This window comes from Aythya fuligula, chromosome 7 (assembly GCF_009819795.1).
Source record: "Aythya fuligula isolate bAytFul2 chromosome 7, bAytFul2.pri, whole genome shotgun sequence".
NCBI lineage: Eukaryota > Metazoa > Chordata > Aves > Anseriformes > Anatidae > Aythya > Aythya fuligula.
The window spans coordinates 16,534,481-16,553,174 of record NC_045565.1 but is presented as its reverse complement, the minus strand read 5'-3'; the positions used below and the strand labels follow the sequence as shown (position 1 = coordinate 16,553,174).

General features: G+C 38.7%; 1 protein-coding gene across 10 annotated transcripts in view; it reads right to left on the bottom strand.

Annotated features, from left to right (window-relative positions):
• USP54 (ubiquitin specific peptidase 54) overlaps positions 1-18,694 on the bottom strand; it is a 98,354-nt gene that overhangs the window by 30,857 nt on the left and 48,803 nt on the right. For 9 of the 10 annotated variants that reach the window (XM_032190970.1, XM_032190969.1, XM_032190967.1 and 6 more), the window contains exons 3-7: positions 16,307-16,399; positions 6,362-6,496; positions 4,782-4,895; positions 4,520-4,602; positions 2,684-2,789 (exon numbers count right to left, since the gene is read on the bottom strand). In XM_032190970.1, coding sequence (XP_032046861.1) covers positions 2,684-2,789; positions 4,520-4,602; positions 4,782-4,895; positions 6,362-6,496; positions 16,307-16,399 — 531 coding nt within the window. Of the gene's footprint in view, positions 1-2,683; positions 2,790-4,519; positions 4,603-4,781; positions 4,896-6,361; positions 6,497-12,911; positions 13,014-16,306; positions 16,400-18,694 lie in introns of those variants that run through there. The other variant, XM_032190973.1, reaches the window with a different exon arrangement.

The following is an 18,694-nucleotide window of genomic DNA, read 5'->3' as shown; positions in this document are numbered from 1 at the left end:
TGTTTTAAAACTATCAATTTTTTCAGTGTTCCTTCCTATCCATTATCTGTTGGAACTAACAGCATCTTTAAAGCATTATGAAAAAAAGTTCACCTACTGAATTAAAAAATTATCACAGTCGTTTTTAGCAAAGAGCATGCTGTCTTCTTATTTTTAAGGATAACTATGAAGAAGTCTCTTAGAACTCACTTTCCCCCCATGGCAGGTCATACAGGCACCTCTGGAAAAAGATTTCAGAAAAAACATCTTCCTACTGAGAATAGTTTCTCATGTCTGCAAGGAACAGTTTCACCGTTTAATATAGTCATGCCTGACACTACACCTTTGGAAGAGAACACAAAAGGCTTCCTCCCCACAACAACCTAGAATGTTAACCAGAATTTCAGTCCCAATTAACAAAAAAACAGGCAAAACCAAAAGAAAATAAAAAGGAAAAGCTCCAGTTTAGTGACAAGTCAATGATGAGAAAGTAGGCTTGAGGTATTTTGGTTTGTTTTGTGTTGTTGTTTTTTTTTGTTCATTTCTTTTATGGGTAGAAGACTGACGTTACAGGTATTTATCAGACTTTAATATTAAGATGACTGTATTCACACATGTTTTGTAAGGGATAAAGTACAAGCACTCCTGTGGATTACCTCACCAAAACCAACCAACCAAAAAAAACCAAACCAGCTCAAATTGACATCACCTGTGTTTCAACTAGTTAACAGAAGCAATTTTTGTAATGGAATCCTAATAAGTCATGCAAGTGAAGCTTTATTAGTCCAGCCTTAGCTAAGCCTCAATAAGATTTTGCGACTGAACAAAGAGGCAGAAAGGGCCGGCTGGCAAGCAATTTTACCCCACTGAGTATTTCAGACACAAAGCAGCTCACCTTGACAAGGAATGTCTTTCTAGCAGATTTCCCTTGTTTTAGTTATTAGCTAAGATTTGTGAATCTCTTAAGCAATAAAACAGTATCTATTTGTGTTTTTTTATTTATTTTTTTTTAAATCGTAAGTAAACCACTATTTGACAACAGCCAAAAAAGAATTTAACACCTATATAGAGGCTAAAAGTGAATGTTTCAAAGTTACAAGCTACAGAAGGCTAAGGGGGAGGCAGGCAGGCATAAAATGGAAATGCTTACACCACCCTCAGGGAATAGGCACACAAGCTATTCCTGTTAGAGCCTGGTATTGCTTCACTTCAGGCTCCTGAGATGTCAAACAGTAGCATTACACAAAGCAGCAATTATGCAGCTGTTTCCTGCCCTACCTATTAATCAATATGTAAAAAAAAGTTTGATGATCACTATTTTTGCATAACTACCTAAGGCCCTAGATCTGAATATACCTAAATTAGAAGGTAGAACAAAATATCAAACTCCTGTTTTAGAAACCAAGCCCTTATGATTTAAAAACAAAAATGTCTTCATGCTTACCCAAAACCATTTGTATTTTTTTCAACCCAACTGATATAAGGACTTAAGTCAGCTGAACTTTGTCAGACTTTTACTGCATAGCAGAATGGAACATTTTTAGGAACAGTCACCTATGGCTATCAGTTAGGCATATTCTTTTTAAGAATTTATGTCAGTTAAATTCCAATCATCACTCATGACAACTATAACCTACGCTTTCTGGTCAGTTTCTCCATACTCTGGAGTATGTCAGCCAGAAATCCAGAACAGTACTCCCTCAAATTTTCTGTGGTGGTTTTTGCCTTTCACATAGCTCTTGCAAATACACCGTGTAGCCTACAAGCCCTTGCTGTTGGAATATCCTCTGGCAGTGAGAAGTGGCTGTTCTTTTCTCTTCGCCTCTGACCAACATTTTGGCTATATGATGCAAGAACAACAGTGTTGTCAACAGTATAATTTATCCCAGCTGAACAGTAGTGATGAAGTTGAATGGAATCTCATCCAGGCAAAACAATCAATCTTGTACATGTAATTACAACAACTGGTACAGGAGTAGTTACATTTGTGTCATAGCATGGTGTTACTGAGATGATTCTACAAGAAGTACTTCCTTTCCCATGCTCTTATTACAGGTGGTACACCCTACTTTCACAGAAAAGAATAACACACCAGAATAACTGGACGGATTTTGGGAACGCTACTAAAAAGCCAGATAATCTAAACTACTGTCAACATAGAGACATCTCCTATACACAGATATAGTTTCCAAATTCTTTGTCATCTCTGTTTCTTAAGGTAAGATCCCAGAACTTTCTTCATACAATAAAAGCAGACAATTGCTGCTTCATGTTAGTGTTAGAGTCCTCACCAAGTTTCAGTGAGATTGAATGGAAACATATTATAGGTACTTCTAGCAGCCATACAGACTTGAACAGGAGTAGACTGCATGCACATTCCCTGTGGGCAATGTAAACATTTTCAAGTTTTTCTCACCACCTTTTTGCGTGGCTTCTAGCTCAATAAAAACATTTGTTTTTATTCCCCTTCCAAGAACTATATCCTTGCCTATTCTTAGAACTTACCTCTAGACAAGAAAGCACACAGCATCAGAAGTTTTTCATTTCCTTTGTTGAGTAACTGAGAGGTACCAAAATCAAGCCCAATCACTACAACGAACTAAATCTTGAAAATGCTCATGAATTAAAAGGTATATGTCAGTGTAATCTATTAACTCTCTTCTGTCCCGTCTGTTGTCCTCATAAGAAAATTGAGCATACTAACCGGACAGTTTCTCAGGTCTCCCATAGTGCTGGCATTCTGCAGAAGCTCTCCGAACATATCTGGAGTGGGTTTCTCTCGTCTCTCCAGCATACAAATAGCTTGATTGCTTTAGTATAGAGAAAGGATGGGAAACAAAGGGTTAACAAAAATATAAAAATGAACAAAAAACACATTAAGCAAGAACGTTGCCCTTAAATTATGTAAGAAGTTAAGAACCTTAAAATACAAAACATTTTTTATATTTAATGTAGTACAAAGAACACCGTTATTAACTGTGAATTATGTCACCTGTAATATGGAAGAAAAAAACTATTAAAAAACAGGAAAGGTTTCTGATTTGACTTAAAATTTACAACTTAAAAACAAGCTTTAGCATTTTGAGAAATACTTAATTTCAAAATGAAGCATTTGTTCAAAATGCTTCCCTTTGGCTACCACAACAGTGATGTTAGCACAGTAAAGCACATCCCTACAGAGAAAACTAGACAAAAAATAGCACAGTATTTAATTGATTTCACTGTCCAGTTTAAAAGAAAGATAAGTACATAAAAAGACTAACAAACATAGCATTTTTTCTTGGTATTTTTAAAATAATATCCAACTCAAGAGTTACTGAGATTTTTTATATACAATACTGAATACCATTTACATAATTATTTTCATGCAATTCTAATAAATAATATTCTAATACACTGTCTCTGCCTGTAACTTACAGAAGCACAGCACGGTGGAATGGCAGGTAGCAGCCACAAGGGAGAATGAAACCTAGCTTTACATTATGCCTTATATACTGCTAGTAGTAGCCTTTAACAGAGATCTGAATGAGAAGAGCAACCAGCAGCTTAAGACAACCTTTTCAGGCTTGCTCTCTCATGCTGGCCAACACACACAGTTTTTCATCCCAGTCAAAATTTAGAGATGGAAATGAACAACAGAATTCTACCTCTGTCAGGTTTAGGCAGACTATAACTGAAAAGCAGCTTACTAAAGGAAGAGAAAAATCAACTTATCTCTTCTAGAATTCATTCAACAGAATTCTAACAGAACTAGAGCAGCAAAAGCTCCTTTAATGAAAGGTTATGATGGCCAACAACTATTAAAAAGCAAGTGCTATATCTATCTTCAACATTAATAAGAAAGAGGAGTCAAGGAACTAAATACGGATGGTCAATCTTGCTCTACCATCTGGGGAAAAGGTAGACCAAATGCCCTTGGAAATCATCTCCAGGCATAAGATGGACAAGAAGGTAAGTCAAACCAGTCAGCATGGATTTACCAATGGCAAACCACGCATGACCAACTTGATTATCTCCTATCATAAGAAGACTGTCCCTGTTGATAAGGGGAAAATAGTGAAAAAGTTTCACAGAGTGGTTAAGCTCTGGAACAGATAACCTGGAGAGACCGTGGAATTTCTGTCCCCGAACATTTCCCAAATTCAACAAAACCCTGAACAGCCTGATTTGGCTTTGAGGTTATCCCTGTTTTGAATGGGAAGACAGACTAGGCATCTGAAGGTCCTTTCCAGCTTTTTTCCCCCCACTTATCATAACTCACCTGTTCACATACTAAGGTCTTTTAAAAGATACATGAGTCCTTGGCACTAGAGTTGTCGGATTCAGAATCGTAAACAAGAATACACACTGATCCATGCCTAAGTTGATAACTTCTGCTCCACTAAGCCCTCATGCTCCTTATCATGGTTATAAAATATCCTCCAACTTCAAACAAACCACATTCCTGACATTCAGTGTTGAAGGTAAAGATCAAATCACAATATCAGTATAAATAAGCTCTTTTCCCTGTAAAAAAAAAAAAAAAAAAGTCTCAACTCACCAAAGTGAGGTTGTGGAGATATAATGTACCATCTGGATGAAAGGTAATGGGTCGGAGGTGGCACCACAGCTGGTACAAACACACTAAAGAGAATGAAAAAGTAGTATATTGACAAGATTAAAAACACAAGTGGGAGCATTGCTGTGAAAATGCATCTTTTTTTTTTTTTTTTTTTTTAATACCATGGCAATGCATGTCTTTGGATTGAAAAATGTGAAACTGAGAATTTGTGATTTGTATACAACATGCATCATCACCTCACCTGTTCAAACAAGGTCATCGCAAACTTCTGATGGGAAACACAATGTGGTGCAGTGCAAATATCTTCCTTTGTCTCATCCGCAATGTGGAAGTGAATTCGCATTAGCAGGTTTTCCTAGTCCAAGAGAGAAGTGAAAAAGCATTAAGTCATTTCAGACGTAGACATAAGTAGAATATAAATCACAAAAGCATGTCAGATGCAATGAATAGTGTTATAAGTACTATATAAAGAGACAGAAGACAAATTTTTGAAACCTGCTTAGAAAACAAGGGATTTGGTATTTCTTTGCTATAAGAGAAAATGGGTACCACATCTGAGTTTAAATGCTATATCAGTTAACCATTTATTTACAGGTACCCCTGAAGATTATCCTGTCCAATTCTCAAAATTAGTAGATTTGACCTAATGTAACAGGCACAGCAGCTCTGCAGTTTTAAAATCAGTTGGTTGCAACTAACTTCCCATCAACACCAAATAACTCTAGCCAATTTCTATATTCCACAAAGGGTTTGAAATATGGTTAATCTGCATTCTGTAAAAGTGGAGGACAACTAGTAAATGAAGAGGCAGACTAAGTCCTACATGAAACAAAAGCTCTAAACATTTTCTAGACAACTCCATCTGTTTTAAAGCTCCTAGGATTTCTTGTCCACTAAGACCTCCGCTCCTCCCGTTGTTGCCAACATTATCTGTTGGTGACAGCAGGCTGCTGCCACCTTCTCCAGAAGCAGTTTCCACCACTAGCATAAGTTGCCTGGATAGTTGATAGGCCTTCAATAACCAGGTCAAAATTAATTGGTAGGCAAAATAACTCTGAACTACTACTGCTTCCTTTGAACTTTAATACCTAAGATCTTCCTCTGCCATTTAAATCTCTGCCCTTAGGGCTGAAAACGTTAACCAAGTGAAAAGCTATGGAATTATCTCTGCCTTAAAGTTTAACCTCAAAATAGAACTCTTACCACTCTTAAGTGTCTTTGTACCAGTATGGTTAACCTAACATGCTTGTGGGGACTCTTCCTGTAGAAATAGATGGGCTATTTAGATTTCTCAAGAAAGGAACAAAATCTGAAGTTCCCATGTTCTACTACGTACAGACCTCTGTTAATGTGCTGGGCTACACACAAAGATTTATCACCGCTGTGTTGACAGGGGCTCCTGTATAGGCTCACCTCCCTTATTTCACTTCAAGGCTTCATTGATATGATCTATTTCCATTTTAAATAGGCCTATTAAACTATACTGTTTTTCTAGACAATTATTCTCTGTCATGGTATTCTACAAAACGGGATAGTTTGGGTTATCATAAACTCATTTAGAGGGCTAGGAGAAGACCTACAACAGCTATATGAATTTAGCATTTCTATAATTTCCTCCAGTGCTACTGTCAAATTGGGTAGGTACAGGAAGTGAAAGATGTAATGTACAGAAAGGGCTCCACTCTGAATGGTGCTTTGCCTGAGAGGATTCAAATCCAGTAGCAAAGCTGGCATGCTTGTACTTGGATTAAGAATTGATTTGGTTAAGAATCAATTTGATTAAGAACCTATGCCTTCAGACCATCTTTCAACTGTACTCACAAAACATTCAGCAGCATCATCCATGATGCCCAGCTGGAACCGTTGCTCATCCTGAAACGTCTTTGCGAGAGCGGTGCGCAGGGCATCAGAAGGCAGTACCTTCTCACTGCTACACTGAAACTGGTTGAAGATACTCTAATAAGAAAAACAAAAAATAGTTCAGTCACTGTATTTTTCCAACACGTGCAACACGTGACTAATACATTGTTTGAAAAGAAACAAGAAACCTTTAACTCACTTTGATCAAGCAGCACATATTTGTATTGCACAGGGACTACAAGTGACAATCCTAGGAGTTTCTCCTTTGAAACCACATCTATCTCTGTGGTGTTTCCCTTCCTTTCATTTCAAAGAGCACATTTGCAAAGAACTAAGGGTTGGGAGCCTAGGGGCAAATTTTCCTCTATGTTAATCACCCGTGGACCTTCTCCCAGAGCAAATACAAGACATCAAAACATCCACACTTTTCATTCCTATTTCTCCCTCTTGATTCTTACATTCCACACCAATAGCTTTCTTATACATGACTTCTGTTTCCCTCTCACTCAACTTTTTCCAAACTTCTCAGCCCACAATGCATTGCTTGTAATCTTGCAGGAATTTACTTTCCAGTAAATTCTTACCCAAGTAAGAATCAGATAATGCCTGGGTCTGCACACAGGAGAAAAGGCACAACCTGAATAGCAGCTCCAGTACATGGCCAGCTGTTTTGCTGCCATACACCTGCATTTTCATACCCGCAACTCACAGCTCATCTGGGTAATCACTTGCAAGGACAAGTAGTTTAATAGAGATGCATTATCACCTTAAACACAGGCTATACACATGAAAGTCCAGCACATATTCCCAGCTGACTAAAACCCCACTTTTATTGTGTGCACGTGTAATCTCCAAGAGATCTTCTGAACAGTTATTTCATTTTCATTTCACCCTCCCAAAAAGCAAAGATTTGTATGCAAGATCCTCAGTCTAAGTCAAAAATTCTAGCACTTATTTCCAGACAATTCTTACTCTTACACTCTATTCCTTCTACCTCATTTCATATGGAAACCAAATATTTTCATCAGCGTCAGTACCAAAATTCTGCATCTATTTTCCTATAATATTTCCCTATAAAACTTCCCTAAAGATTGCAGAAGAAGACTACTCTTACTCTAGTAAAAAGAAAAAACATCTTCAATTATACACTACTTGGCTTCTCTACCTTCTAAACAAATCAAACAAAAATGAGAAAGCTAGTCTCAAACCAGTTTGAGGATTTATTTTTCTTTCAATGATCATGAGAATCTGTAATGATGTTCATTCCTGGGGGACTTCCCTTACTTACTGAAAGCTTCTCCCCAACATAGAGAATTAACGTTCATTGGAAATAAAAATCTTCAACCTTATTCTCCTTTAACTACCTTTATTTGTTTCTTATCAGAAAGTGAATAGTCAATTGCGAGAAGGTTTGCCAAGCTCTGCCACCTCATCTGCTTGGAAGAAGCTGAAAAAGTGCAGAACACATCGGTCATTGCACAGCTCAAACAAACCAACCTCGGTGTCTGCTCCATCTCTGGCTGTAGAAATCACACAATTTATAGCGCTGACACAATCTGACACACAGGTAAAACCCACATCTCTCTTTACTGCTTTTTATTTTAAATTTTATTTTGGTAGTGCTTATGGTGCTTATTCATAGGTGAGGGACCATTGTGCTGAAGACTGTCGCTCTTCTATTACTGCATTTATTAGTGGAAAATGAAATGGAAAATAACGAAGAGAAGGCTGTGAGGCAATGAAGTCTCACAGTTCATGAGTTACAGACAACACCTTTCCTCAGCTACCTTTCATATATACACACATATACAAAAATGACAAAGTCTCTGTCTGTAACAATCCTGACTCCGATTTCTGTCACACTGGTAACAGAGCCAAGTTTCACGTTTCCTTAATAAATTTCTTCATTTCGGTGAACCTCAAAAACCAAAAGCAGTGAAAAATAGTTCCATCCTACTGGAACACTTTTCATTAAACAATTTAGGAGCACTTGCAAATATTCATGACTGTGCTTTAGAAACATGTTCATTCTGGTTATCATCAGTCTCACTTCATAGAAGTGGAAACTGATGCACTTGTCTAGCGGCTGGCACGCAACCTAACTCAGGGAGCTGATGGACAAGACCTGTTCGCTCCAATGAGAGCTCTGAAATAACTCTGAATGCTTGGCAGGGGGAGGATCAGCCCAGGCTTCTAATGAGGGAAAAACAGAAGCCAACAAGCAAGCAGACTAAAACCATCTTTGAGAAAATAATGCATACTCTACTTTTACCTGCAACGTACCCTGTTAGTTAACACAGATTCGATACAGAAAAATGTGATCCTGATGCTTATAAGCAACTGTTTCAGAGTTAATTCCTTAAGATCCTGCAGTTTTGCTGCTTTGTGGTGTTTGTTTTTTTTTCATTACAAAATTGCAGCCTTCACAACTAAAAATAAAGATTATAAAAACAAACAGAACAACTTTCATTAAATACAATAGCAGAAAATTGTGAAATTTGTTACCACAACCACAGAACAGAAATAATTCAGTAACAAAGAATGCTGTAAAGAATTTTAATATGTAAAATCAAGCTGCAGAAGTTCCCAGTGCTATCTTCTAAAAGACTACATAGAAGAATGTCTTTCAAGGTTTGTAATGACATGGAACTCAGTGGTATAGTCTTCTTTAAATTTTGAGGACTAAAATGTTTTAAAAATAGTAATTGTGCATTTTAATCTAACAAAGATCAAATCTTACTTTATCTTTTCACAGCATAGTTTAAAACACTTTGAAACAACACAGCAGCTAGTAGGAAGCCCTAAATGCACCTGCAATGGAGTCAAACTCACTTTGAGCACAAGGTTTGGTGGTTTGTTTTTTTTTTTTCTTGTTTGTTTTCTGCTTGGGGAGGTGCAGAGGGGGACAGGGGAGTTGTTTCCCCTTTTTTTCATTTTTCAAGATAGGCTCTTCGCTCCTCTTTTATTCAGAACAGGTCAGTCTTGTCTCTCAACCTTAGATGGACAGGTGTGGCATTTCCTGATGTTTCATCATTTTAAGTTATCTAAGTTGGATCTCTCTCCTTAAGTTCAGATCTTGCCCTCGAGTTACACTGTTAACCACTTACATTTGCTCCATATGCAGTCTGAAAGCCAGCTGGGCGCAGACCAGGAAAGCGCTGCTGGTCCTGCTACAGGAGTTTTGATGACAAATTTCCTCCAAGTGCTTCTGGAACTTAATGACAGCTTCATATACAAAACATTCAAACTTAATTTTCTTTCAAACTTCCTGATAGCAAAAACCCCACTGGCATATTCACTGCACTGAAGTTCTCTTGCAGTGGCTACATTCCAATACAGTTGAGAGTATCCTTAACAGCCACAATATGAAGAGACACCACTAAAAGCCTTATGAATAAGCTAAGCTTTTCCTATTTTTACTAGTTTTCATTAAAACAAATCGAGGCATCAGAACTGAAAGAGAAAAATGTACTGGCTTAGCATAGAACATGAGCAATTCCTAATATTGAATTAACTGCAGTTCTTTGATTTTTATACTGATGATCTGTTCTTGGCATGTTGGGATGAGCCATTACAGAAGAGCATGAGAAAGGGATTTCAGCCAGGAAGTTTGCACTCTAGTAACACTGCGTTCCTGATGTCTCTAAAAAGAAAAAAAGAAAAAAGCCTGTCTCTCTCCATATTTCCTTCCCTACAGATCTGCAAGGGTCTGGAAAGGACAGCACAGACAGCAGAATTGGGAAGCACAACTGTTCCTTACAGAAATAAATTGCTGAAGCCCATCTAGTTGCATCTGGTCCATGCCCAAGTACTAAGTCAAGATCAACTATATTCTTCACATAGCTGATCTTAGGCCAGCTTGCTGTCAGATGCATCCAAATCTGGAAATTCCTTAACCACCCCAGGCAATCTATTCTAAGGCCTCACTTGGTTTATTGCCATTCAAAAGACTTTTTTTTTTTCCCCCTAGTTTTTAACTGGAAGCTTCTTGTCCTTTTTACTAGAGGTTTGGGCTTCTGCAACCTGTCAGAACAAGGGCTTGCAGAGTCAGTGATCTTCTGGAATCACCTCCTCCACTTTGGGAAGTCTGGGGATCAATACCAACTTTCTAAAGCTTCAAAGGAAGCTTTATGGCTTGAGATAAGGAATACAACTGATATTATGGAACTGCTGAAGTTAAAACTTGCCTTTGTTTCAGACTGCTGAAATTTGCATGCAAGATCATAAAATGAGTTGTGCTTCATTTGGTTAGAAAACAAGACAGTAGTTATTCTTCGAGATAATCCCTGGGATTGAAGTTTCAGACTTATTTTTAAAGTTGTGAAGCTGAAATATCTGTGAATCCTGCCCCCTCTTCCCAGTCTAAGAGATCATTGAAATCACCTAGGAACAAAGTATTCAGTTTGGGGGTACGCTGACATTTGCACTATGTATCTGACCAGACTGATGGAACAAACCCTCCACTTGATGCACGTTTACCAGTGACTTTTTAATCCAGCACGTAGAAGCAGCCTGGCGTAAAAATAAATTGATGACTGAATACAACAGGCAACAGCTAGTGAATCAGATCAGTGTCCATGCACTGTAAATTTGAGTCCTGTCCTTGGCAGCCTTCTGAGAATCAATTATTCTCTTCCAGCACTGAGCAGAAGTTACTTCTGCATGTGGACAGCACTGCAGCACGCATTTGTTTCAAAGAACAAAACACATTCTCTCCAAATGCTTTAGTATTGCCTATGTTAACAGTTTCTGCCTTTTAGTAAAAGCTACAAATATTAACATAGCCAATCCTTATCCCATTGCTCAACATATCAATACTATTCTTGCTCTAACTCAATTGAAAGCTCTTTGTTTTAAAGCTTTTTTTTGTCTACAATACTTAACCTCACATCTAGAGCATCACTCTCCTCCTGCTCAGTACAGCAACCTGGTTCAGTAAAGATTCTGCCTACTAAACTCACTTTTCTCCCATCCAGCTACAAAAATCTCCACCTACCTTATTTCCACTAGCTCATTATTATTATTTCCTTATATTTGCCTTCAGGTGTGCAAATAATTCTGACCCTATTTGTCTCTGTATCACTTTCAAAAACCTGCAAGTCTGATAACAATCAACCTAGACCTCCCTCTATTCCTTTCTTTTATGGTCTATTCTACAATATATGTTTTTGATACTGCTGTAGCCCAAGATATACCAAAAAAGCACAAAAGAAGAGAAAAAGATTTTTGCAGCCAACCTATTGTCTCAGCCATGTCATGAACTTTTCATAACAAATCCTTCAAATAGGCGCCTAATCAGACCCATGAATTACTGCAATTCCAGTTCTTTAAGCATTCCAATATCCTATTGTTCTCAGTTTTCGCCTTAGAAAACAATCATTTCTAAGCAGAAAATTCACATTCTTCCTGTTTTTGTTGCATGACAGAATTACAAAAAAGAACAGCCCTGTTGGAATTTATCAATCAATAGAGCATTCTTTCTTGCAAACTACAAAAAACACTCTGTCCTATATCCTGGCACTATAGAGCTCCCAGCACAATCCCTGGAAGGAGAACAAACTCCGTAGCATGCTCAGCACAGTGGACGGATTTCCCCCTTCCTGCCCCCTTCCAGCTGTAATAAACAAACACCACAGCAAAGTCATGCTCTAGAAAAAGGAAAACAAAACAGAACACAGTAGATTTCAACATTAATAATAAATCAAAAAGCTGCTCCAGTGTTACAGCAGGCAAACGACACAGCGGTAAGGACAGCTAGTGTACTAAACAAACAAACAACCTTGAATAACGCCACAACATCTTAAGGAACAGTGTTTGGGATTCCAGTACAGTCTCTGCAGCTCTTCCTTGTATTTTACAGCCGTTGGTGCAATGTTCCTTCAAAATGGCCAACAAACAGATGCCTGGAAGGATTTCAAGGCTCACTTTGTAGCTAGGTAGATTAGCAAGTTTTTAAATTACTTCAAGAATTTATGCAGTAAATGTCTTCAATGTGGCACAAAACTAAAATGGGATTTGATATCTAGTAACAAACATCACTGTCCTGCGATCCCTCATTTTATAAAGTAAATTAAAATCAAATAATATTTATGGGGCTAGCTGAGCATTTACAGTAAATACTGAGCATGACATCAGAATCCCTAGAAATAGCTGCAGCAAGCCAAGCAAGCACGAAAAAAATAACTACTTTAGTGTTATTCAAAGGCTAAATTTAGCCTGGTGAAGACTGTCTTCCTCTGAAGTCAACGGGAAGTGTCTCCTTTGGCAACCATTCCAATCGGGGAAGGAGCACGAACCCTCTCTGACCAACACAGAAGGTATCCTGCGAAGGCAAACGGAGAGCAGGGTGGCAAATAGACTATTCCCCCAAGTCCTGCCCCCTTCACAAGCTAGGCTGGAATCAGAACATGCCAGCATGCTTTGGAGAAAAGCAAACGCGTCCTGCTCCATCCTCGCTCGCTCTGGCCAGCGTCTTGGGCAGTTCCACCTGATAGCATGCAAGGCTAGTTACCTCTCCCCAGACCCTAATGGGACATTTTCGCATGGTATAGAGATCCAAATTCTTGGCTTCCCACTGGATCCAGCCATATCTTCTCCCTCATCTTAGCAAAGCCTAAGGCAAGATTCAAGAGAAACAGGATGTCAAAGAGCTGGAGGCTAGGCTGCCATTACCCTGGCAGGACAACAGTTAGAGGCTTCCAGAGCAGGCAAGAACAGCGGGGCAGGGGAGGAGATGAGCAAGGATGGGAAGGGCTGATCCTGCTGCAGCAGGACACAGAACGCTCCTGGTGATGCCTGCAGTAATAGGTACGTATTACACATATTATCCCATTTGTCATATACAAGTTTACACGTACTGTGTGTGCCAGGCAGCACTGACATTTTCAGGAGAGAAAGAAAAGACTTATCCAGAGGGCAGCAGAGGACAAGTAAATGCTTTTCAAGAGTCTTTTGGGATTTTTTGTTTTTCATGTACTGCTTTGCTTAAGGAGTTTATGAAGATGAATGCTACCATCTCCATAGTCTGGGGCTATGCCTGGTGCATCCCTTTGTTATTTAGTATCCCCACAGTTTCAGTTGCACACTTGTGAGACAAGCAACATCTCTGGTGTTAGTGGAGGTTTCATTGTTCTGTAGTTGTTCTTTTCTTTGCTTCTTGGGGGAGGGAGGGCTACATCCCCGATTTCAAATCAAGTGACACTCTTTATTGCACATCTTTATAATATTTGAATTGGTAACACTGATTATCAGGGAATTTTTCAAATACTTACATACAAATATCAACATTTTATACAATTTAATTACGGTGGAAACTTGTCATGACATTGCTCAGAGAAAAACAAAATTGTGAGATGCTTTAAAAATTAATAAACATACAGGAACCAGGAGTAAGACAGTTCTGTGACTTCTTACAAGCAGATTTCTGCACAATTTTTCTCTTGCATACTTTTACATTAAGTGTCTGTAAACACTCTAAGGGTTGTAGAATAGGCTTGGGTAGAACACTGGTATTTCCCACAAAGAACAGACTGCAGGATGAAAATACATAATAATTTTGGTTTGGATTAAAGCCTGTTGAAATTCAATTTTTTTCTTTGTCAAGTACTCATTACTGCCCACATTCAGAAATACTTGTCCACATGATTGTTGATGCGTTTCTTCAGAATTTTTCATTGCGCACCAAGTTTTGTGAGCTATTACAATTCCACACGCAGCCAGATTTAAATTGTCTAAAATGTGCAAAACACCTTCGGGATTTAGCAAAAAGCAAGGACTGCTGAACACCTAAGTGTTGTAACACCTTACAGCTGAAGATGGCATTGGTAGGAACTTCAGATAGGAAACAAACCAAAGTCCTCAAAGATGCTTGTGAGGAAGAAGAGACAGCAGCATTTTTTTCCAAAGGCTGCATAATTTCAAAGTAGGCATATGGCTGCTGGCATGAGATTTGTGAATTCTACTGCTCTACCTGTCACTTAAGAAGTTTATAATGACACACTTTTGCTGTCTTGCTGAAATGTGCAGTAAGAATTTTATCAACAAAACTAAACACACTCTGACCCAATGTGTGCTTTTTAATACATATTGCAGAGATTTCGCCACCTTCCAGTCTTATAGAAGTGCTTTGCCCTTTTGTACCGGTACTGCTAATCCAGAAGCATCTTGTTTCACAGCTCACTTTTCCATACCAGTTAGATAAATGTTCATCTTCTCCTCTTTCACATGGCTTTTTTTTCCCCTCCTTTTTCAGTGCTCTCATGTCAAGTAAGGATTCAACTAATATCTCTATTAGCCCAAGCAACTCCACCTCAGAGTTCACTCGACTTTCAGTCAAATGGCAGAAGCCGTCGGACTTTTGGTATCTTCTTGCCATATCCTACTGTTAGGTTAAACACCAGAATAGTAAAAATTTACAGAGATCATCATTTCCCATATCCTTTTCTCTCTGCCCTCAGCTACCAAAGAATGCCAGCAATCACCTGGCAATACTTGAGGGAATGATCCAAAAAACGAGCTTCAAATCACTTATCCCACTGAACTTCACAAACCCAAACCAGATCATGTCTGTCTCAGCCATTTCACTACAAGGAAGGGGTTATACTCAATATTTCTTATTTGTCTGCATAGCTGTATTTCTCACTTTGGATGTGCAATCCTGCTCCTTACTTACCACAACATCCTCTTCTGAAGATACCACTGTAAATACCATCCTGTCTCTTCATTTCAACAGATGTGTTGATATAGATTCCCCTCCAAAAGGAAATTACTTATCTCTTTCATGCCTTAAGAATCTCCTCTTTGCTGTTCTTTTGCAATGGAAAATCCCTTCAGAACAATCAAAAACCTTCCTGGCTATCTCATTTCAAGTCTGTCTCTCACCTTCACAGTCACTTATCAGCAACAAGACAGCTGTTATAGTACATCACCTGTGAACTTCAAATGATCTTAATTTAAACCTTGCACTCTCTATTTTGCCATATGGTAAGATATGCTGTCTCTCCTTTTCATTTCTGAACACAGAATTTATATTACATTAAGTTCTCCCAAAATGAATTTAAATATTTACTTAAGTTTTACCATCCGTTTGTGATCAAAGAAAAATATCTCAGTACCAATTTCAGAGAGAGAAATAACTGCTCAGGAAAACTAAAGGTAGTTTTTTTCATCCTGTTTTGATTACGTCCATTTCTCTCACCAGATAAGAGGCAGCACTGGGTTTACAGAATTTAAGAAAGAGGACATAAACCAAAACAAAACAGCAGAAGCACTAAAAATTAATGGGTAGAAACAAAAGGAGATGTAGGAAGTACACAAGAGTACTTGGAATCAGAACTAGTATCTATATCTGACTGTCCAGGCAGCATCTATGACAGTTACTGTATCAGCATCTAAAACCAGAATTGATGTTTTCTAAAACTGAGACCACAAAGAGTTGCGCCTTTTGATACAAACATCAATATTTACAGTAGAAAATACCTTTTAGCCTTACATAATCAACAGCTTTGAACAGAAAAGCCTTCCATGCTGACATTTAAAGCAGCTCTGAAGGAAAGGTAAATTCTGAAGAACATATTAACCATAAGCAATAAAATATTTATAAACCAAATGACAAATTAGAAAAACACACAAAGAAAATAGACATTTTTCTGCATGAAGTGATCATTTCAAACACAGAGGTTCATGATGATCCACACTTCACTGATGAGAGTCCTATTATCTGTAACTTCACCTACAGTATTTTCACAATGTAGTGGAACATTTTAAGAACAGCACTATGAGTATCAGCACCCAGCCACTAATCAGATTCACCTTTGCTCTCACCAATTTCCAGATGCATGTTAATTAAATATTGGCAATATATTACGCCTTTTTTTTTAATAAATGAAATTTATTTCCAACCTTTACCTTGAGAGCACAGAAGATGCAAGAATCACCCATACACTTGTGCGTCGTGATTTGTCGGAAACTGCGACGAAAAATGTCCAGGTGCCAGAGAACCTGAAACACAAAGAGGAGCACAAATGATTTTATGAATATGCTGCATAAAGCTTTGATTAAAAATGCATGTGAAACAATTCCAGAAGCACATTAGTGTTAATGGATGTCACTTTTAACACAGTGTGCCTCTTAGCTATCAGCAAGCTGGTATTTTCACCTTACTTTCTCAAGAACTGTAGCACTTGGGATTTAATTTAGAGCAGGACATACCTCTCAATTTCTTTTCACGTGCTTTTAGACTAAGGACATGCTGCTTTGCCTGTGTGGCATTGCCAGCTCCAACTGCAGGTGCCCTGACTGCTCCCTGGTGCTTGGACCACAGTGAGCAGTCGCATGACCACACTGCAAACCTCAGCAGAGCTGTCAGAAGCCCCAACAGCCATGCAGGTAAGCTCCTGGCACTTCACTCCTCCTCCCCAGCAACCTCAATGTTCTGAGCAGAAAGGCCACGTGCCAGAAGGAGCAACACATGAACAAGATCTTCCACATCAAAACAATAAATGACTAAAATTCCCTGTGCCCACTGTTATCGTTACTAAGTGCATTTACACCTTGTGATGACCGGTGGATTTCTAACCCTACGCAGTGTGGGTAGTTATTGTGGTAATGATCACAGCACATAAAAACAAGCAGGCTTCGTACGCCCTTCTAGCACCAGTGGAAGGCAGTTTGCTGCGATAGCACCAAGCTTTATTGCTGTTTTACCACCAAACCTGCGCAACCTTGGGCAACCATCTAAATTTCCACATGTACAAGAGCGACATTACTGCTTTGAGGTGCTTCACAGTCAGTTCTTCATGGTTGCTGCTATGTCTTTCAACCTCAGCTAACAGCAACTGGGCTCTCCTGCAAGCCCTGCCCTCAGTCCCACCAGCCTGGCAGGGGGGCAGAGGCTTGTGTTGAAAGAAGCCCTGACCTAAATCGCCCCGTGCCAGGCTCCAGACGGAACGGGAAGGTTGAGGCTGGCATGTGACTGACTAAACACTTCATTAGCAGGAGCAGAGGGACCGAACAGCTAATTCTGATTAACTGGTCCAGTACAATGCACTAGAAAAATGTAGTATTCTGAAAAAAAAAATGTACTGCTTTCAAGAAGTGTTGCTAGCTTTCACAATTCGTTAGCTAAATTATAGCACCCAAATGTTACCTTAAATTGTATTACGAAATCAATGCATTTAGAGAATCTTTAATCTGTCAGGTTTCCAAACCTGCTGAATTGTGAGGGGTATGTTTATACTCAAACTCTCCCAATACTTAAGGGCCTGGGAGGCAATGTAAACCTTTGAAGCATCTGATTACATACAACATTCCTGAAGAGCTACTACAGACTTCACAAAAAGAAGAAATAATACATTTAGGAACGAGTCCAATTTTTCAATGTAATTGCCTCTGGAGTTTATCTTGAATGTTTATAGAAATACTTAATAGTAAGGAGCAACAACATTCAAGAGTCTCTCAGACTCGCACAATGTTAAAAATAAGATGAAAAAACAGAAGTATATATTATTGCAAAATGGTAATCATCTTGTTTTCTGTTTTATTTGTATTCAGCTTTAACTGTAAATATTTTTGGTATACTATCTCTCTTGAGCTTCAGAAGGAAATGGCTTATGCAGCACACTGCAGGCCAGGTCGCACACTTGGCTATTTCTTGTATGCTGTGCAGCTGCCATTAGGCTCCGCTTAGTTCTGACCTCGGCTTAACTCAGCGTCAGGAGGCAGCCGGTGATTACACCTTACAGCTTCACAGAACAATACAGCACATCACTGGAAACTCCACTTTTCTTGTGAGCACTTTCCTTTGTACCCGGTCCTGTACTTCCTGGCATATTAAGCTGTTTGAGGGTCACAAGAGTTTCCATTTGTATTATTCGTACCACCAGGCTATCCTGAAGCTAGCTGAGCAGCTCATTTTTCTCATGGAAAAAGACACAGTGACCCAGTCTGTGCTACACAAACAAGTCATACGAAGGGAAGGAGCCTGAAGTGGAGAAAGGGTTTGAAACCCTTCAGCGAGAAGGGCCGAAACTCAAACAGACATTCCAAATATGCAAACAGTGACAATGCAAGCAGAGCAGCCACTCCACCACATTTTGACAGAGGAAAATTATTTTCTCTAAATCAAAAGGTAAATACTCAAACATCTAAACTAAACTACAAATCAGCAATTAAAAAAAGAAACTGGACTGCGTAAAAATATTCTGCACAGATATCATTAACCCTTTGGGTCATCAAAAAATTACTTTTAGGAGTAGACATACTGAAACCTATTCAATATTCTCTTATTTTAAAATA